General features: G+C 38.2%; 1 protein-coding gene across 1 annotated transcript in view; it reads left to right on the top strand.

The window, feature by feature from the left end:
• The window catches only part of LOC149225174 (30-kDa cleavage and polyadenylation specificity factor 30-like), a 131,350-nt gene extending 109,853 nt beyond the window's left edge, over window positions 1–21,497 (top strand). The window contains exons 6-7 of the mRNA XM_089376972.1: window positions 19,443–19,529; window positions 19,890–21,497. Of these exons, the coding sequence (XP_089233098.1) occupies window positions 19,443–19,529; window positions 19,890–20,930 (1,128 nt within the window). The 3' untranslated portion in view covers window positions 20,931–21,497. The remainder of the gene's footprint in view (window positions 1–19,442; window positions 19,530–19,889) is intronic.
• The last annotated feature ends 1,679 nt before the right edge of the window (window positions 21,498–23,176 follow it).

Genomic DNA, 23,176 nt, shown 5'->3' with positions numbered 1-23,176 from the left:
TTAGGTATTTGATGTCTAAAGTTAGAATGTTTTGATGCTTCTAATTTTATAGTTAACTTCATGCTTCTATGTGTTTGTATTTGGTTGTACTTGGTATTAAAGTTTTGCAGGTACATAATCTTCAAGATGATGAAGATGATCGTATAAGCATGATGAAGAAAGTTATGATGATCAAGATGACCTTGATGCCATAAGAAGGAATGAAGCCATGAAAGGTTCTTTGATCTCATAGAAGAAAGTGGTTGATCTACCTAAGTTGAGAGGGAGTTTAGATAGAAGAAAGGGTATGACAGTAAATAGACAAAAGACTTGAGAAGTAAGCAAAAGTACTATAGACAAAAGACTTGAGAAGATCTGAAGATGTGTTTGGTGCTGTTGAAGAAATAAAAGAAGATAAAGCTTCTGACAAGATTTATATGGATAACTTGATGATGATATAAGCAACATCATAATGATTAAGGACCCCAAAGGTTTGTGTTTACTTGTATGTAATTTGAAAGTTTATTGCTGATTGGGTTTTGTAGTTGAACAGGTAAATCTCTCTATAAAGAAGGAAGAACACTTGGAAAGCATGCTTGGACAAATGGATATATCTAGTTTATTAGGGAGAGATGAAACATCTAATGGTGGATGCTTGGGAGAACATCTTGCTAGCCTATGTGTTGATGTCTAGATCTCAAAGAGGGAGGGCGGGGTTGGTCATGGAGCTTTGACCTTGGATACACACCTAGATCCCTGGGTTGATGGTTATCAAGTGGGCCTGATGGTACTTAGAGTGGTTGAAAGCTTGAGTCCATCTTAGTCCCACCCAGATAGAATACCCTAGTCAGGTTTCTAGTCCGTAACATTGAGTGTGCTAGAACTCTTCATAGTTCATTTTGGACATCTTCAATGTACCTCTATATATTTGTAATTATGAATACCTCCCTAGTTAAGAGTGATTTGTGAAGAATGTAACTAGTGTCGGTCTTCATAATTGTACTTGAGTCATGATGTAATGTATCTATCAAAAGAAAGAAAAAGAAATTTTATTATTAAAGAAATTGACTTATTAAAGCATGGGTTTCATGCTTGGGTCAATTGTTTATAGGTCAATGCTTTCGTTGCAGGCTTATAGGGTTTATGTTAAGTGTCCTTATCAATGTCATAATGTAAAGAACCCTTATTGGGATTTATTTGTCCAGAAAGGAAATTATTTTAATATAAACTAGGTCAATTAGGCCTCCTCCACCAAGTCGGCTTAACTGAGGGACAAAATCACCCATATAAATGCAACAATTCGACTTCATTTGGAGCATCACCTCATCAAGTTTGAACTGCAAATTCTGGGCAAGGAAAAGTTGCGAAATTCAAGGGACAAGAAGGAAGAGTCTAGCAAAGGAGGTCATCATATTGAAATAGAAACCACAATTTCTCTCTCCTATCCCACACGTGCGAAGTTCTGGAGTGCTGCTGGAGGGCTGAAATTCTGCAGTAGCTAGGAAGCTGAAAATCTAAAGCTGGGCCAAAATTTTGGTGAAGTTGGGGCCAAAATTTCTGGTTTGATGTTGGGCTGTAGCTGTTGGAGGGGGCAACCTCCTTTACATTACATAAATGAACAATTCTTGGATGATACAAATGACAAAACCTCCTTTCTATATATAGGAGTCTAAGGAGTCACAATATAATCCAGCCGACCTAATAATAATAATATAAAGCCACAAAAATAACAATAGAGGGATTCTAAGGGGCACAGAAATAACAATATGGGGGTAATAGGGGCACAACAATATAAATAAGGGGTATAACTACAATAGTAATGGGGTAATCACTAGTATTATAGGGACCCAACATGCCCCTCTCCTTCAAAAAAGTGTTGTCCTCAACGCTTGAGCAGTTCTGGATACTTCTGCATAAAATTCTCATCCTCCCATGTGGAATCTTCAGCGGATAAGTTCTTCCACTTGATAAGATACTCTGAAATTGATCGATTTCGTAGCTGTCGAGTTCTTGTTTTGTGACTGCTTCCGGTTCCAATATAATTTTTCCTTCCTCGTCAAGTTCTGGCAATATTGTTTGAACTGGGAGCTTGTCGCCTATAACCTTCTTTAAACATGAAACATGGAAAACTGGGTGCAATCGAGAAGCTGCAGGAAGCTCCAATTTGTATGCCATAGTACCAATCTTTTCAACACCTTGTACGGACCATAATACTTTGGTGATAATTTATTATCCTTCTTAGCTTGCTTTAGGGACATTTGCTTATATGGTTGTAGCCGTAGGAATACCCAATCACCTACATCAAAACTTCTTTCACTGCGATGTTGATCTGCCTGTTGTTTCATTCTATTTTGTGCCAACACGAGGTTATCCTTTAAGAGTTGGAGGACTTGTTGTTGATGTTCGATGTGATGTTCCACTGCCTGAACCTTAGAATTTTCTCTTAAATATGATGTGATGGATGGTGGTTGATACCCATAAAGTGCCATAAATGGGGTCATTTTTGTTGCTGTATGGAAGGAAGTGTTATACCACCATTCAGCCAGAGGCAACCATTTGACCCATTGTGTCTGTTTATCAGATACAAAGCAACGAAGATATCCTTCCAAACATTTGTTTACTATCTCAGTTTGCCCATCAGATTGAGGATGATAAGATGAGCTATGAGCTAACTGAGTACCAAGACAAGAAAATAATTCTGTCCAAAAATTTCCAGTGAAAATGGGATCTCTGTCACTTACAATAATCTTTGGGTTTCCATGTAGCTTTTGAACTGTTTCCATAAATGCAGTAGAAACTGTACTGGCTTTAAATGGATGTGATAATGCACAAAAGTGTGCATACTTGGTAAGTCTGTCAACTACCACCATGATGACACTCTTTCCCTCAGACTTGGGTAAACCTGTGATAAAATCCATTGAAACCTCCTCCCAACGTTGGCTTGGAATGGATAAAGGTTGTAATAGACCCGGTGTCTTAATTGTTTCAACTTTATTTTGTTGGCAAACCAAACATTCCGCCACAAACTTTTGAATATCTGATTTAAGGCCATCCCAAAAAAATTCCTTCTTAACCCTGTGGTAAGTTTTTAAAAATCCTGAGTGCCCTCCTAAGGGAGAAGTGTGCAATTCCATAAGAATCTTTTGTTTTAGCTGGGAATTCTTACAGAGGTATAAGCGATCTTTGTACCATAACGAATCATTTTGCCAGCTAAATGTATCAGAAGTACTGGAATCTTGTTGTAGCTTTCGAATAAGTGCCCACACTTCTTCGTCATTCTTCCATTCCTCCTTTGCTTCGTTTATCCAATCTGGTTGGATAATAGAAATGGCACACAACAATGCTTCCACATCCTCATCCTTTCTTGAGAGTGCATCTGCCACCACATTTTGCTTCCCTTTTTTGTAGATGATTTCAAAGTCATAACCCAACATCTTTGTGACCCACTTTTGTTGCTCTTCAGAGGATAATCTTTGTTCTAAAAAGTATTTAAGGCTATCATGATCCGTTTTTACCTTGAAGTGTCTTCCCATTAGGTAGGGTCGCCATTTCTTAAGTGCATGGAGTATTGCCAACATTTCCTTCTCATAAATAGCTTTGCTTAAAAACTTTCCCTTGATTGGACGACTTTCAAAAGCAATGGGTCTTTCATCTTGCATTAGAACAGCACCAATTCCATTTCCTGAAGCATCACATTCCACAATAAAGGTTTTTGTGAAGTCCGGTGTAGCTAAGACCGGTGCTTGGCACATTGCCTCTTTAAGATGTTCAAAGGCCTTTGTTGCTTCCGGAGTCCATGAAAATGAATCTTTCTTCAATAATGTTGTTAGAGGTGCTGCTATTCTCCCATAATTCTTAACAAACTTGCGATAATACCCTGTCAACCCAAGAAATCCTCGCAGATGCTTTATGGATGTGGGGATTTTCCATTCCTTAATGGCTTTAATTTTGCTAGGGTCTACCTTAACTCCTTCATGAGATACAATATGACCCAAATATTCCACCTCCTGGACTCCAAAGAAACATTTGGATCTTTTTGCATATAATTGTTTCTCCTCCAATAGTTGTAGCACCTTGTCAACATGTTCAACATGATCCTTCCAAGACTTGCTGTAGATTAGTATATCATCAAAAAATACTAACACAAATTTTCTAAGGAATGGTTTGAAAATTGAATTCATCAAACCTTGAAATGTTGAAGGTGCATTGGTAAGGCCAAAAGGCATGACCAAAAATTCATAATGACCCTCATGAGTTCTAAATGCCGTTTTCGGAATGTCTTCAATCTTCATTCTGATTTGATGATATCCCGAACGAAGATCCAACTTGGTGAAGTAAATTGATCCATGCAATTCATCCAGTAATTCATCAATGACAGGAATGGGGAACTTATCTTTAATAGTGAGCTTGTTGAGCTCCCTATAATCTGGACACATGCGCCATGATCCATCCTTCTTGTGCACCAATACTACTGGAGCTGAGAAAGAACTTTGACTCGGTTGAATTATACCAGCCTCTAGCATTTCTGCAACCATACGTTCAATTTCACTTTTTTGGACATATGGATATCTGTACGGCCTGATGTTTGGAGGAACACTTCCTGGAATCAGATGAATAGCATGATCATGATCACGCATAGGTGGGAGACCTTTGGGAGTCTCAAATACCTTGGAATGATTGTCCAGGACTTTTTGGAGATCTGGAGAAATAGATGATTCCAATGTGGAAACATCTAGCGAACATAATTGTGCAATTACACCTCTTTGCTCCTTTTTTAGAAGCTTTGTCATGCCATTAGAGCTGATTATCTTTCCTGGTTTCCCTGCAATACCCCTTAATTCAACTTCCTTTCCTTCCACAGAAAATTTCATGAAAATTAAAAGCTATTGTACCCAAGGATTGTAGCCATTGGACTCCTAGTACAACATCAGCACCTCCCATTGGAATGGAAAGCATTGGGCTAGTCAATACATATTCTCCCATGGATAGCTTGATATTATGGCACTTTCCAGAACAATTTATTGTTCCTCCATTTGCAATCATCACTTGACACTCTGGTGCTGGATATAGGAAGCAATTCAATTCTTTTGCTACCTTACAATGAATAAAATTGTGGGTGCTTCCTGAATCAATCAACACTATTACCTTTTTCTTCTTGATTTGTCCTTCTATCTTGATGGTTTGAGGAGTGGTAATTCCCGCCAATGCATTACAAGATATGGTCGGATTTATTTGTTCTTCATCTAGGCTTTGTTCCTGGAATATATCCTCTTCTTTTGACCTTTCTTGCTCCTTTTCTTCTTCCTCTTCACAATCTATGTAGAATAATTTCTTCTCAGCACACTTATGACCTTTTGTGTATTTGCTATCACAATTGTAACAAAGCCCTTTTGCTCTTTTTTCTTCCAATTGTTGTGGTGTCAACCTTGTAGGTTGTGGAAGACTATGGGCAACAACACTTCCGTCTTTATAGTTGTGAATGGTATGCTTCCTAGTTGCCATAATTTTGCTTTCCATTTTTCTTGCTAACCTGAATGCCTTCTCTAATGAATCAGGTTCCCAAAGGCACATCATGTTGGATATTATCCTTTAAAGACCCTATGAACACATCAATCCTATGCTCCTCTGGAATATCTTTTACCCTTATGTTCAATTTTTGGAACTCCTCAATGTGCTCCATTATTGAACCCTTTTGTTTGAGACTTATCAATTGGCTAAAAAAAGTGTTGCTTTTTGTATCCTCATAATGTGCTATCAATTCTTCCGTAAAAATTGCCCAAGTGATAAATTGTTTACGAGAACAAAGCCATTGATACCATACAAACTGATTTGGTTCCAAATATAAAGTTGCCATACGTACCTTTTGTGTGTTTTGCACATTATTGAGATCGAAGAATTGCTCCATCTGTAATATCCATGTGGCGGGATCCTTGCCATCAAACTTCCTCATATCGATTTTTGGAACATGGTGAGTCTTCGATCCAACATTAGAGTCTATGGAATCATGATTAACATTTCTTTTGTTCTCATCATGAGTTTCCTTTAGTACTCTTTCACCCTTAGTGACCATTTCTTGTAGCAACTTATTCATATTTATCTTCAATTCTTCCATCTTATCACCCATGCCATCAATTTTAGCGTCCATGCCATTCACCTTAGCTTCCATGCCATCCATCTTAGCTTCTACGGTTTTCTTTAAACAGTCCATCTTAGCTTCTACACCTTTCTTTAAACCATCCATCTTAGCTTCTACATCTTTTTTTAGACCATCCATCTTAGATTCTGTTCATTTTTGTGCAAGGGACAGTTGTTGCACTTGGTCTTGTAATTTTGATATATCATGTTGCATTTCTTCCTCTTCTTCATGAGTCATGCTAGAGCTTTCAGGTTCCTTACTAGGTGTTTGCATTTTCTTTCCTCGGGGCATCAGTTACCGATAATAATGCTCTACTATGCCCTTTGAATTCCTTCAAACCAAGCTTATGCAAAAATTTAAAAAAAAACTACACACCTTTTTTTTACTTTGTAGAAGCCTGATATTGAATCTGATGTATCTCTGTAATTTCGAATCATCCAGTTCTGAAATTGTGACCTATAGTAGCCTTCTGTGTCCTCTTTCCAATGCCACTAGTCTGATCCAAATTGGATTCTCCAAGAAAGAGTTATGCGCAATCTCCCGCAGTGACCTGATTATAGACTAGTTCAGTAGAGCGAACTTGTATGAAGTGCCACGTGTCACTGTTTCAACCTTTGACTCTGAAAAATATATAAACGAAAACTACAGTCCGTCCTCTTTTTGTACCTTCTTACGAAATTTCAATCCGATGCTCAGAAAGAAAGTTATGACGATTTTCCCCAGGTCACCTGTTTTGAATGTAATTCAGGAGTCTGCAAAAAGACCAACTTCCTCAGATCATATCTCCGAAAATATCGCGCGAAAAGCTCTGAAATTCGGACCCAAGGTTCAGCGCGATGTCTTCTCAAATGGGTTTTTTTTTGCGACTTCTGAAACGTCACAGAAAAAAAGTTATAGCGAAAATGCCACGATGACCTGTTTGGAGCAGCGAAACCCTAGAATCCAAAGCTCTGATACCAAATGTTATGAAACCAGCTCAAGAAAAGATAGAAAAGAAAGATCAACGCCTTAGAATTCAGCCTCTTCGAGGGGGCAACCTCCTTTACATTACATAAATGAACAATTCTTGGATGATACAAATGACAAAACCTCCTTTCTATATATAGGAGTCTAAGGAGTCACAATATAATCCAGCCGACCTAACAATAATAATATAAAGCCACAAAAATAACAATAGAGGGATTCTAAGGGGCACAGAAATAACAATATGGGGGTAATAGGGGCACAACAATATAAATAAGGGGTATAACTACAATAGTAATGGGGTAATCACTAGTATTATAGGGACCCAACATGTTATCATAGCTTTTAAGGCTTGTCTCACCTTCAATAGGTGCCTAATGGTGAGGTAATAGCTTGCAAATCTAGTTTTTGCATTGTTAAGCAACTGCAACTTGGAGTAAGTGCCATAAAAGTAATTGACCTATGTATGCCCTGTGATAAATTTAATGAGTTGCTTCCCTCTCTTGTACAACTGATTAATCCATTCACATTCTTTATGCTTCATAATATCATGCATCAAAAGGTTCAATGTGTGCACCAAGCTCCTGAACCAAAAGATGTGTGGATGATTTCGCTTAATGATTTTCCTCTCCCTTACAATTTGCTGCATTATTAATGATTACTTGAACCATATTATTAGGACCAACATCATTAATTGTTTTCAATAGGAGATCTACAACGTTTTGAAAAGATGTAGTGATGGAGAAGTTGCCTTGAATTGCAAGAAACACTGCACCGCTAGCAGGAACACCAAGAATATTTATCAAATGTTGGTTTCTTACATTTCTCCAACCATCTAATATAATGGATACTTCACAATCCCCCTACTCATCTGTAGACCATGTCAAAGCTCTATGAATCTTTGCTTTTTCTTTGTCTAGTAAAAAAATTCTAGCTTTCTCGTAGTTGGGGTCTTATATCCTTTTGGGGCTTCATTGACGACCTTAACCAAAGGATGCAAATAGGGAGAGCGACAAACATTGAATGATATATCACAAGCACAAATGAACCACACTACTTTTGCATCCACATCGTCCCTCCCACCAATGTTAAGGAAATTTGCTACTATTCTTCTAGATCAAAAGTTCCGGAATCTCCAAGAGGAGATGAAGTGTGGCCACCACCACCAAATCTAGAGGATGCACTTGCATCAGACTGAAGTTTTTGTTTCCTACTTTTTTTGTAGCCTCCTCTATGTGGATGTATTTTTGACTCCGTTCCTTTGATACCTTAGGGAAAACTGAGATCCCAATGGCAACCTTATTATCATCGCTCCCTATTACCCCACAAAGATGTCTCGTCGAATGGGTATATGAATTGCTATAAGGTTTTCCACGATGACAATCATGAGGGCATAAAAATTTGAAGGTTCCACCACCTCTAACCCTGTAGGTCTAAGGTCTGGGTCTATCTCGTTTTGAATTACTGAAGGAAGAGTTCTTTGACTGGGGTTTTCCCCTATAAAGGGGTTTTAGCCCTGGCCGAGTTCATACATCTGGTGTCCTTAATCTTTGTCTTTTGATTTTGGTAATTGCTTGATGAAACTAAGATAAAAGAAAACCACAAGAAAGATAATAAGAACTCAAAGAAATCACAAGTAATTATAAGAAGAATTTCGGCGTAAATCACATATAGAAAGACCTTTGTCGACGCGTTTCGAACCAACTAGTGTGGTTCATCGTCAGGACAAGTTGAAGAAACAGATCCGGTCTAGCATGTTAAATAGTCTAAGCAGAGACTCCAACAGCTACAAAAGATTAAAGGCTAATTTTTGACGCTAGGACCCAGGTCAAAAATTAGCCGTTAGTCTTTTGTAGCCGTTGGAGTCTCTGCTTAGACTATTTAACATGCTAGACTGGATCTGTTTCTTCAACTTGTCCTGACGATGAACCACACTAGTTGGTTCGAAACGCGTCGACAAAGGTCTTTCTATATGTGATTTACGCCGAAATTCTTCTTATAACTATGATGGATCACAGAAGCCTCAATTCTACAATCACAAGTAATTATCAACAAGAGAACATCTCTTTACCTTTTTGATTTTCTAGCAAAATAAACTAGTGAATTGTGAATCTATCTACCAATCTCTCCTCTGTGCACCACTACAACTGCTTCATTGGCCTCCACATGGTGGTAGTGAAGTAGATTGTGGACGTGGAACTGAAGATGAAGTCCTTGTTGCTAATGTTGAAGATTTGAACATGGGAACGATGGCACTGGATGGGGGTGGCATCTCAACACGATCATCATCATCCTGGATAAGAGCATCCTCCAATTTCTCTAAATACAACACTCCATCCTTCAAATTACACTCCTTTGGAGTTTTGTCCCAAACCATCGAGTCTTTATTTGTCTTTGCCTATTCACAATAATGGGCAACTGTCACAAGTTGGAATGAAAATAAACCAAGCTCTCTGCGCGATTTACATTCAACATGTTTCTTTTGACAATGTGGATGAAACTGTAAGTGCTCTAACACCTATTTGCATAAGAAGTGTTCACCACTTATGAGAGCACCTATATTGTCAAACATTGTAGACATGGAGCCGCACCGCCATGCATGTTCCACCACTCAAGAGAAGACAAATCCCCTCGATCACTAACTGCATGATTTGTCCCAAAGGCACCATTGCCAAGGATTTAGTTGCTCAAATATCTCTGTATGGTGTCACACTCCTCATATAACCAGCCTGAACCTTTGGATCTTGGTGTGGTTTTCTTTTGGTTCCCCCACTAGGTGTTAGTGATGAAAGCCACGATACATGATAGTATTTAGGTGTAAGAACATATGCTAAGGCATGTAATGGAATGTTTAGCATTTCCCATTGCTTTTCCATTTCTCTACGAATATAATTATACAAGTCGATGTCTCTAGGCTCAACATTGCATTTTATCTGCCCCAACATGCTATCCATCTACTCATACACTCATACACCTCCCCATTGTATGAATATAATCATACAAGTTGATGTCTCTAGGCTCAACAATGTATTTAATCTTCCCCAACACGCTATTCATCTACTCATACACCTCCCCAATTATTGGCCGATTTGAATCTACAAATTTGATCATGTAATAAATTGGCTTGGTGAATTGCAAAACATATTTAACTTGTGACCAAAAGTGGCTGTCAAGAAATGTTCTTCACTACATTAGCACCATCTCTATTAATGATCATGTCATCCCATGAATCACATGTTGTCATATCTCTTAAGGCTTGTGTCACCTTCAATAGGTGCCTAATGGTGAGGTAATAGCTTGCAAATCTAGTTTTTGCATTCTTAAGCAACTGCAACTTGGAGTAAGTGCCATAAAAGTAATTGACCTATGTATGCCTTGTGATAAATTTAATGAGTTGCTTCCCTCTCTTGTACAACTAATTAATCCATTCACATTCTTTATGCTTCACAATATCATGCATCAAAAGGTTCAATGTGTGCACCAAGCAACTAAACCAAAATATGTGTGGATGATTTCGATGAGAGATAGGTGAGTTTATCGACCGTTTATATGTAGAAATTCATACCTTGTATAAAGCACCATTTCATCGCTCCTTCCAACCAGCAGGAGGCATCCTGCCACCCTTTTTCTCCACAAGTCCCGTGTGAAGTTACCGCGATGGGTCCAGACCAGCGGGTTAGCAGGACACCGGCTCAAGTTCTCTCCTGCTAGGAGCAGGGTTGGGACCCTTTTGCTGCATTATTAATGATTACTTGAACCATATTATTAGGACCAACATCATTAATTGTTTTCAATAGGAGATCTACAATGTTTTGAGAAGATGTAGTGATGGAGAAGTCGTCTTGAATTGCAAGAAACACTGCACCGCTAGCAGAAACACCAAGAATATTTATCAAATGTTGGTTTCTAACATTTCTACAACCATCTAATATAATGGATACTTCACAATCCCCCTACTCATCTGTAGACCATGTTAAAGCTCTATGAATCTTTGCTTTTTCTCTGTCTAGTAAAAATGTTCTAGCTTTCTCATAGTTGGGGTCTTATATCCTTTTGGGGCTTCATTGACGACCTTAACCAAAGCATGCAAATAGGGAGAGCGACAAACATTGAATGATATATCACAAGCACAAATAAACCACACTACTTTTGCATCCACATCATCCCTCCCACCAATATTAAGGAAATTTGCTACTATTCTTCTAGATCAAATTCTAGAATCTCCAAGAGGGGATGAAGTGTGGCCACCACCACCAAATCTAGAGGATGCACTTGCATCAGACTGAAGTTTTTGTTTCCTACTTTTTTTTTGTAGCCTCCTCTATGTGGATGTATTTTTGACTCTGTTCCTTTGATACCTTAGGGAAAATTGAGATCCCAATGGCACCTTTATTATCATCACTCCCTATTACCCCACAAAGATGTCTCGTCGCATGGGTATATGAATTGCTATAAGGTTTTCCACCATGACAATCATGAGGGCATAAAAATTTGAAGGTTCCACCACCTCTGGCCCGCTCAAGTTTTGTCACAAATTTCCACAAGGGTGTCAATGAAGCTTTTCACCCTTGCATTCCATCGCCCTCTTCATCCCCTTATCAAACCCTTCCTCCTAATCATAGATTGGGCCACTATGAGTTTGACCAACACCATGAAAAGCAAAAATGGAATGATATGCCAAAAGAAAACCATTTTTCTCAAAGCTAGGATGGAAAACTTGCAAGACAATGAGGAAGAAGAAGGAAGGGGAAAGAGTAGAAGAGGAGGAAAGAAAACACAAACAAGAAATACAAGAAACTGAGGGAGATGGGGTTTGCACTTACCTCTTTAGCTCTTGAGAAGTTGAGGTAGATGGCAACCCTTGTTATCTCCTCCAAGCACATCCTTCTTCACTCCTCCAAACTCTCCTTTGCTCTCTCTTCCAGCGTCTCACAAATCTGCTCTAAAAAACTTGCTCTCTCCTTTGTTCTCTTCTCTCTTCTCCAAGCTCAAGCCAATGATGCAAGAATGAGGAAAAGAGAGGGGGAAGAGGCCTTTCAACATCATCCTCTCTATCCCTAACTCACCCGTAAGTCACCCTAGGCCCACCCAAACTCTGGTCTAGGATGAAAATATAAATAAAAAAAGGATGGTTTTGTGGAATTGTGTGTGTTCCTTCAAAACCACTTGAGCACTGTGGCATAACCATGCATGGATCTGCGGTTCCTGCCTATGGAATGGTGCACAAAACCATCAGGGTTCCAAAAAACCAAGAAGCATGTTTTTTATGCTAAATTGTGGTTCCTAACGTGGTTTGGGCATGGATCTGCATGGTTTGTGGTTTTGACCTCTGAGTCGGCGGCAGGGGGGGTTCTTGCAACACCACTCTTAAATGTATGTTGGAGTCCTATAGATCTTCCGATGTTTCCCAATATTTTAAGGTAGCTTGTTTTTTTTGAGTTTTTCAGATAAGAGTTTATGCCTTTAAATATTTTTTGATATTTTCTCTCACATTTCTGATAAGTTTCTTTCTAGACACTTGGTCATATATCCCCAAAACGATATTTTCAACATTAGGGCTCCTTCCTGATTCTCATCTTCATTACCACCATTTTGACCATTCTTTGCCATTGTTAAATCAAGATTGTTCATCTTTGAAGCAATAAACAAAAATAGAGTATTGAACATTGGACATGTTATTTGTTAAATCAAATAGTCGATATTTGTTAAATCGAATAGTCAATTTCATGCTATTAGAACTTATTTGGCTGGATGATGATGACTCTACAAAGAAGGAATTTTATGCATTGAATTTCCATCAATTTCTTGTCTTTGTCAATTGTCAAAGTCTGGTTTTAGTTTTACAAAATATTAACTTTCATTGTCATAGTAAATCTTTTTCGTGGCACATTAAAACTAAATTATCTCATGATATAGGTCCCTATTTTGTCCTAAGGGCGTTGAAATGTAAAATTTTCCGCTGAAGATAACTATTTTCTGTTAACAAAACTTGGAGTGCACAATAAAAAATCATTTTGTGGTTAAATTCTCTTCCAAGGTAGTGATTAGTAGTTGTTATGGGCATAATATAGCATCCAATATCTGAGCTTAAATAGACTCCTAAAGATGATGCCTGGTTGAAGATTGAAATGTAGCGACTATCAAACTAACAAACACAGTTTTCCCATCATTAATTAATACAAAACATTACAAATAAAACCAATTCACTATGGAGGAGGGCAAAATAACTGATATGAAGTTAGGGAGACTCCCCCAAGGGGCTATGGTAATAGAGATTGAAGGTTGAAACTTGAACCAAGGGGTTCAGTGTTGCAGGAACCATCCCCCCCCTCCTCCTCCCCCAAACGGTTCAGAGGCTAGAACTGATAGTTCCTGCCTCTGTGGGAATTGTGATGGTTTTGTCATGGTTCTGCAAGCAGAACTACAGTTCCGTGCATGGTTCCACTGTGGTTCGTGAGTGGTTCTAGGGGAAATTGCACAGTTCTGCAGGAGGCACCTTTTTTTTTTCCTTCTCAACTACGATTAGAGGTGGTATGTAGGGTGCGTTTAGTGAGAGTGAGGATGAGATTAAAAGGCCTCTCCCCCCTCTCTTTTCCTTATTCTTTCATCATTTGCTTGAGCTTGGAGAAGAGAGGAAAAGAGACCAAAGGAAATAGCATACTTTTGAGAGAGGATTTGTGAGAGGTTAGAGAAGAGAGCAAAGGAGAGCTTGGAGGAGTGAAGAACAAAGAGCTTGGAGGAGATAACAAGGCTGCTATCTACCTCAACTTCTCAAGAGCTAAAGAGGTAAGTGCAAACCCCAACTCCCTCATTTTCTTGTATTTCTTTTTTGTGTTTTTTCCTCCTCTCCTACTCTTTCTGATTCCTTCTTCCTCATTTCATTGTAGGTTGTCCATTTAAGCTTTGAGAAAATGGTGCTCTTTTGGCTTATCATTCCATTTTTGGTTTTCATGGTGTTGGTGGGGGGTAGGCATCAAAGGGAAGAAATGGAAGAAGAGGATAGTGGTCACACTCATAGTGACCCAATGTATGATGAGGAGGAAGGGTTTGAAGGGGAAGGGGATGAAGAGGGCAATGAAATGCAAGGGGAAAAGGTTCATTAACACCCTTGTGGATATTTGTGACAAAACTTGAGAGGGGGGGAGAGGGTGGAACCTTCAAATTTATGTGCCCTCATGATTATGATGGTGGAAATCTTTATAGCGGTTCATATACCAATGTGAGGAGGCATCTGTGGGTAATGGAGAGTGATGACAATAAGGGTGCCAGAGGGATCTCAATTTTTCCTATTGTATCAATGGAACAAAGGAAAAAATACATTAGAATGGAGGAGGCTGCAGAAAAAAGACAATAGTAAGAAACAAAAACTTCAGTCCGATGCAACATCTAGATTTGATGGTGGTGTCTAGACTCTACACAATTTCAACTCCTATTGGAACATCTGGAAGCTCTTAATCTAGAAGAACAATAACAAATTTCCTTAGTATTGGTGGGAGGGATGATGTGGATGCAAAAGTGGTGTGGTTTCTTTATGTTTGCGATATACCATTCAATGTGCTTCGCTCCCCCTATTGGCATGATTTGGTTAAGACCATCAATGAAGCCCCAAAAGGAACAAGAGCCTAACTATGAGAAAGCTACAATTTTGTTATTAGATGGAGAAAAAGAAAAGGTTCATAGAGCTTTGACACGATTTATAGATGAGTGGGGGAGGAAGGGCGGGTTGTGGGGTATCCATTATTTTGAATGGCTGGACAAATGTTGGAAACCAACATTTGATATATGATCTTGGTGTTTTTGCTAGTGGTGCAGTGTTTCTTGGGAGTCATGACTCCTCCGTCGCTGCATCTTCTCGAAACATTGTAGATCTCCTATTGAAAACAATTAATGATGTTGGTCCTAATAATGTGGTTAAAGTAATCACTAATAATGCAGAAAATTGTAAGCGAGCAGGAAAAATCATTGAGCAGACTCATCCACAGATCTTTTGGTCTAGGTGCTTGGTGCACACATTAAATCTTTGATCTATGATATTGTGAAGCATAAAGAATATGGATGGATTAATCAACTATACAAGAGAGGCAAGCAACTCATTAAATTTGTCACAGGGCATACAAGCGTCAATTACTTTTATGGCACTTCCTCCAGGTTGCAGTTGATTGAGATTACAAAAACTAGATTTGCAAGCCATTATCTCACCTTTAGGCACCTATTGAAAGTGAGACAAACTTTAAGTGCTATGGTGATGTGTGATTCATGGGATGACATGAACTCTAATAGAGATGCTAGTAATGTAGTGAAGAACACTGTTCTTGACAGACACTTTTGGTAATGGGTTAAATATGTTTTGTAATTCATCAAGCCAATTTATTACATGATCAAGTTCACAGATTCAGATTGGTCAATAGTTGGGGAGGTGTATGAGCAGATGGATAGCATGTTAGCACATATTAAAGATATTGTTGAGCCTAGAGATGTCAACTTGTATAATTATATTCGTGTAAATGCTAAACATTCCATTGCATGCCTTAGAATATGTTCTTACACCTAAATACTATCATGTATCATTAGCTTTCATCACCAACACCTAGTGGGGGAACCAAGAGAAAACCACACCAAGATTCAGATGTTCAAGCTGGTTATATGAAATCATTGGATAAATTAGTCCGTGATGAGGAGTATGACACGATATAGAGACAATTGAGCAACTACATCCTTTGCATTGGTGCCTTTGGGACTAATCATGTAGTTTAGAGATTGAGGAAATTGTCTTCTCTTGAGTGGTGGAACATGCATGGCGATGCTAATCCACATCTACAGTGTTTGGAAATACATTAAATCTTTGATCTATGATATTGTGAAGCATAAAGAATATGGATGGATTAATCAACTATACAAGAGAGGCAAGCAACTCATTAAATTTGTCACAGGGCATACAAGCGTCAATTACTTTTATGGCACTTCCTCCAGGTTGCTGTTGATTGAGATTACAAAAACTAGATTTGCAAGCCATTATCTCACCTTTAGGCACCTATTGAAAGTGAGACAAACTTTAAGTGCTATGGTGATGTGTGATTCATGGGATGACATGAACTCTAATAGAGATGCTAGTAATGTAGTGAAGAACACTGTTCTTGACAGACACTTTTGGTAATGGGTTAAATATGTTTTGTAATTCATCAAGCCAATTTATTACATGATCAAGTTCACAGATTCAGATTGGTCAATAGTTGGGGAGGTGTATGAGCAGATGGATAGCATGTTAGCACATATTAAAGATATTGTTGAGCCTAGAGATGTCAACTTGTATAATTATATTCGTGTAAATGCTAAACATTCCATTGCATGCCTTAGAATATGTTCTTACACCTAAATACTATCATGTATCATTAGCTTTCATCACCAACACCTAGTGGGGGAACCAAGAGAAAACCACACCAAGATTCAGATGTTCAAGCTGGTTATATGAAAGCATTGGATAAATTAGTCCGTGATGAGGAGTATGACATGATATAGAGACAATTGAGCAACTACATCCTTTGCATTGGTGCCTTTGGGACTAATCATGTAGTTTAGAGATTGAGGAAATTGTCTTCTCTTGAGTGGTGGAACATGCATGGCGATGCTAATCCACATCTACAGTGTTTGGAAATATGGGTGCTCTTGGAGATAGTGAACACGTCTTTTGTAGAGAGGTGTTGGAGCACCTATAGTTTCATCCACAATGTGAAAATAGACATTTTGAATGTAAATCAGGCAAAGAGCTTGGTTTATGTTCATTACAACTTGCGATTGTTGCCCCATTACTGTGAGGAGGCAAAGACATAAAGACTTGATGGTTTGGGACAAAAATCTAGAGGATGATAATTTGGAGGATGGAGTGTTCTATTTAGAGCAATTGGAGGATGCTCTTATCGAGGATGGTTATGATCATGTTGAGATGCCACCCCCATCCAGTGCCATGGTCCCCATGTTTAAGACTTCAACAGCAGCAACAGCGGCTTCATCTTCAGTTCCATGGCCACCATCTACTTCACTACCACCACGTGGAGGCCCACACATCGGTTGTGGTTGTGTAAGGAGAGATTAGTAAATAGATTCACAGTTCACTACTTTATTTGTTGTAGTCTATAGATGATAGTTTAGACTTTAGAGTTGTGAATTTGAACATTTCAGTTTTCCTATTTCAGTGTGCAGATGGTGGTGGCCTATTTTGTAAGCATTACTATTTGGTCATGTTGACAGTTGCTAGATAAACTATTTGAATGTTTTAATTTTTAATGGCCTACTTTCTATTATATGCTTAAAAATTTGATACTTTCTACTTTCTATTGTCTGTGATATGCTTAAAATTTTGATATTTGTTTGTAATTGCTAGAATCTAGATGGTTGATGCTCGAATAATTAATCATTAATGTACCATGGATGCCATTTCTATCTTGATTTATGTACAAATATGCATGTTTTCATAGCTTCTGCAACTAATTTGGCATTTTGGATGTTGTTTTTGAATATAAATGCAAATATATATATAACAGATGCTTTGCTTCCAACTTTTTTTGGAAAATGATGCTTCCGATGCTTCACTTCCCAAAAACGCACTTGCGTTGTTCTCGCTTCGTGCAACATTGGTCTAGTTTCCCCTGGATGGTTGTCTGTCCTGCCAACAAAACATTTCAATACAGCTTGCTCAATATCTGCCTCGAAGCAGGCAAAATGGGTGGCTATTTGCGTGCCCATAGACAATGACAGATTGTTGTAAAAGAGTAAAGTGAAATTGATATGCCCAAATTTGGTGAAACCTCAGTCTGTGTTCCACTCTACCAACCAGATTGGTACATAGACCAAACCTAATGGGCCAAAGCATGCTTCTGTGTTCTGTAGTGAGAATGCTTCTTGTCTGTGGAAGCAAGCAACTATTTTGCCAAAATTAATTTTCTAGTAATCTTGATTCAAGCTAGATTGGATTGATTGACCACTGAGGGCTGAGTGATCCAAATCTTATTTTTTGAGATCAGACAATTAAGGATCCATACATTGGAAGCTAAACATTTTATTCGAGCATTTGAAGATTTACTAGGTTTTGTAACGTCATAAATGAATCTGTCTTTAGTGCCAATTCAAATTCTATTTGAGCATTTGAAACTTGAAATTGAAACATCTTATTTGTTGTTTTTAGTGTCAATTCAATCCATTAGTCTTTGTCATTGTTTCACTCCTTTGGAGTGTTATCAACTGGAGCATCACCTCATATTCAATCCGTTTTTGACCTTACACTCAGATAAATGAGCTGGAGCTAATAATTGGGATCATGATTTATGACAGAAAAATAGGATCTACGTTTTATGTAGAGGCAAATCTGTTTTTTAGTTTCTACACGCTTTGTTCAACATTCATTTTCTTTCACTTGAGTACATTTCTTCAACAATTTCTCGTCTTTGGACAGTAGTGACACATACCAGTTGTGTAGCTTTTTCCTCTGCATTAATCTTTTCAGTTATGCTTTTTGACAGGTTAGCAATTCATCTTTGGTATTTTTTTTTTCTCCAGGAGCTTGGCAGAAAAGCCTTGTGTAGGAATTTTTTAAGATATCTAGATATACTTTGTAGATGTGGTGTATTGTTTTTCCAGTAGTCTATAGCTTAAGATTGAAAAAGTCCCCGAGTCCTTGAGCTGTAACCAAGCAATGAGAAGACAGATAAAAGGAATTTTCATGGAAATAAGAATGATTGTCTAAGTAAATCGAAATAAGTGTTCTGTGCTTTGGTTAGAGCCCTCAGCAGTTAGCATTTTGCATGTAAGTTAAAAATTAATGCCTGAACTTATATGGACCCTAAACTACCCTGACTCTAAACCATAAACCCAGATATAAGATGACAAATAAAGTACTTTCATGCCTATCATAGTGACATTTTAGCTACAAATAACCACGCAAGCATTTGGTGCTATGGAAGATTTACTTCTTGGTTTGGAATTGAAAACTTTTGAAACATCAGTCCTGCATATTGCATTTAAGATGATATTGGTAATAATTAGTTTTAGCTTCTTTCCTTGTAAAACTCTGCTATCACAGAAAAAACATGTCTAGAATCTTCATAAAATGAGAAACTACGGAGTACCATTCTGAATGTGCTTGGCTAATTTATTCTCCCAGTAGCTTCTGTGGTTTGCATTTTCTTGCATTTTTGATGAATTGTAAGTTAGACACCAAATGTAATATTTTATGCTCCACTGACTGTCTGCTTCATGAGCAGTTCACTTTTAAGAACTTAGATCTTGAGAGGATTTATTTCTTATCATTAGTTTATGCTTAAAATCGTTTGCCTCTATGAACTATCTTATATGGGGATTGCATTTATTGCAGATCAGCCGAGATTGTCAAGAACTAGAGAATTCTATTGGGGAGCAGCTAGCTTCTCTGCTCTATTTGGAGCCAGACAGTGAACTTATGGTATGTTTGTGTTGTACATGTATACCTTTTGATTTAGAAGAATAGCCAAATGGTTATCTTCTTTTGATTGTCATTTTAACACAAACTCTTTATCTTTGCTGTTAATGCACATTTGGATTTTTTCTCCTTTGATTGGCGCATATATGATATTAGATATTATGATGTCTTTCAGAACTGGTGAAAGGGTTATTTTCCCAACCTTTGCTTGGATCACTTGAAGATTTCTTTTTTTTTTGGTTTGGTTGTTGGAAGGAGGGAGGAGGGGAAAGAGAACATCTTAATTGTGTTTGTAATGAAAACCTAGTGTAGATAGAGTAGTTGCTTTGTTTGAAACTTTGATGATATGGTGTTATTTTTCAGGCCACGGCATGTGCTGTTGAATCCAAACGCAAAGAAGAAAAAACCCAAGGCATGAATTCCCATGAGAATGAGGATCCAAACATTGTACCTTTTGAAGATAATGATGATGAACAAGATGATGATGAGAGTGAGGAAGAAGAAAGTTCAAGTCATTCTCTTGGTGCAAATCAAGGCAGAGGCCGTGGAAGAGGAACAATGTGGCCTCCACATGGGCCAATGGTAAGGCCTGGTATGGGATTGGCTGGATCAAAGCCCATGGGTTTCCATCCTGTTATGGTTGGTGGTGATGGCTATGGCTTTGATAAGTTCAGTATGGGAACTGGAGAAGGATTTGCTATGCCAGATATGTTCAATGCACCAGCTGGTCCAAGTCAAGGGTTTCCCTCTTATGGTCATCCAGGCCCAAGATTTAGTGGTCCTGAGTTCTCAAATCTTGGCCTGTCTTCTGGAATGAATTTTGTACCAATAGATGGGCCTGGTTCAAATCCTGGAATGGTTTTCCATGGCCGACCTCCCCCATCTAATGGATTATATACCCATGGTGGGCCGAGAATGATGGTTCAAGGTGGAAGTTTAGGGGGTAATGGTCCAAATGCAATGATGGGAGCTGGAAGAATGCGCTATATGGGTGGGTTAGGATCTCTTGGACGTCCAAATAGATCATCAGGTATGCCCTTTCGCCCCCCACAAGCTGGGAATGGTGGTAGGGGACGGAAAGATCAAAAAAGGCGCAAAATTGAGCATAGTACTGACAGACCATTGGGTACAGATCAAAGGACAAGTTCAAAGGCCCAGCAGATGCACACTGCTGAGCAAACATTGGAAGCTGAGACATCAAGACATCAACATCAAGATGGATTTGGAAATAATCATTATGCTATCACTAATGACGAGGACAGTGAAAGTGAGGATCAAGCTCCTCGGAGATCCAGGCATGGTGAAAGCAAGAAGAAAAGGCGCGATTGGGATGGGGAAGAGAGTGGCCAGGCTCGTCATTGGGAGCTGCCTTCAATGGCAGTGGAACCTGAAGATACTGGATAATAGGACATTTTGCATTCCTGCTTTTGACTCTTCTGCATTTAAATAAGATAATGTAGGATTACTCTATGCTACGCTTGACCTAACCCTAAGATAGATAGTCTGCATGGCTTCAGTTGGTTATATTGAGTTTCTTCTAATTTAAAATTGAGATTAAAGTTGGTGGTGTAATTGTTTTAATGCTGCTATTCTTGCAGCGTGTAACATTGTTGGTTTATTGAATTTCTACTCTGCATGTAATAATAAATTTGTGATAAATGAGTGGGCATTTGATTCTTCTGCCCAAAATGATCGAATTATAGGCTACTAGCTTCATTTGAAAGTTGCGGAGATTGTAACATAGAAACCGATGCTCTTGAGAGCAGTATTTTTCTGATAGAAATAAGGTAGTTGCCAAACTGGCAAATGGGATACACCCCCTCCAAATCGTCTTTCTTATGTATCAGTTGTATATTCCGCGTATTAAATCTTGTTCAAGGGGGGCACCTGAGATGACAAAAACATTGGTGTTTCCGAATGGGGACAACTCTGTGCTTGAAGAAACGAATGAAATTATATGGAGTTTCACAATTGTATTTCGCGGGAAGCCTGAGGCTGTTTGACTATTGCTGGGAAGCTTAATGTGCAAAGTCTCCTATAGGTGATTAATTGCCTATTTTTTCTCGAACTTATTTCTGATTTATTATCTCATATATTTTGTTAAAGGTTTAATAACATTTGAGGAGGTAGTTTGTATTTAAGCATTGAAGCAAATGTTTATACTGAATGCATCCAGAAGAAAAAGTTGACTGAAACTAATTATCAAAAACCTTATGGAGTGAAGAAAACCCACTTAAAAAGAAGATCTAGCATAGTTTTAGGATTCTGATTTTCGAACCAAATCTGAGAAGGATGCCATAATCGTCCATATATCGAGATGAGATTATATCTTTTAATATATGTGGGTTTCTGTAGAAATATCAAGTGGGAGAATCAAGCAAATCTCCCTCACTGGTATAACAAAGAACAAGGTGGTGACAGAAGAGTTGAAGCACATGTTTTCATTAATTTTTCAAGGTATAGAGCTTGAATGAAGATCAACACTGCACCTGAGGGTTCTGAAGCAAAGTATGTTGAAATGAGTTATTGTTGGGATGATTGTACAAGAATTTGTGGATGTATTTTCTTATTCTTGCATGATCTGAAAGTCATTCAGATGTATGGAGAGCTGAAAATTGAGCTACATCTGGATTTGAAATCATTACGACAACCCTAAAGAATGTTTCTAATAAGCAACTATTGGGATGATGGTACATTTGTTGTAGTAGCACTGGAAGAATTTGTCTAGGTATTTGCCTTCAACTATCTTGATGAAAGGGATTTGGAAAATGCATGGAGAGCTGAAGATTGAGCTACATCTAGATCGGATACTAGTCCGAGAACCCCTTATAAAAGCAGGAGAAGATCGGAAACTAGTCTGACAGCCTTTTTATAGACGCAGAAAATAGGAAACTAGTCTGACATCCCTTTATAAAAGCAGAAGAGATCAACAAGTTGTTGGATGCTAAAGTGATTTACCTATCCACAAATTGAGATATGTTATTATTGATAACAATGTAATTTTGGATGTTGCATCTTGGATATTGTCTTGCCTGATTTACTATATACAGCATGATTGCCATGTTACTTTATTACTCATTGGATGGCATGTATTTCAGTGTGTTAAAAACTTCATAATAATTTGGATTGAAAATTATATTAATTTACATATTTAAATTCAATTATGAAAATGCAACTTCTTTTTCCCTTTTAGGTAAGGATTGGATTAATAGTGTATGTAGTGCAAAGTCGTTTTGAACGTTAAAGTGCATATTGGTTATGAGCTCGCATTTGAATATGCAACTTCTTTTTTTCCCTTTTAGGTAAGGATTGGATTAATAGTGTATGTAGTGCAAAGTCGTTTTGAACGTTAAAGTGCATATTGGTTATGAGCTCGCATGCAAGGCATGGCCTTCCCCAAACCACATACAAACAAATGGTGGTTTTGACAAGTAAAATGAAGACAAGTCCCACCACCAACTCCGGCCTCTGGGGTTTGGAATCAATTTGCAAGAGTCCCCATCCGTGTTTTGCAGGAATGGTTAATTTATAACATTCTGTAGATCACTATGACCATTTAATGTTACATACAATGATGATTGCAGATTTCCCAAATAAAGAAAATGTCAGGACACAATGATGTTTATAGAAAATGTCAGCATCGAATGAAT

Source organism: Pinus tabuliformis, chromosome J (assembly GCF_031772625.1).
Source record: "Pinus tabuliformis cultivar Carrire ecotype Pingquan chromosome J, CPIR1, whole genome shotgun sequence".
In the NCBI taxonomy this organism is placed as follows: domain Eukaryota; kingdom Viridiplantae; phylum Streptophyta; class Pinopsida; order Pinales; family Pinaceae; genus Pinus; species Pinus tabuliformis.
The sequence above is the reverse complement of the archived record's forward strand: the minus strand, read 5'-3'. Positions and strand labels throughout refer to the sequence as shown.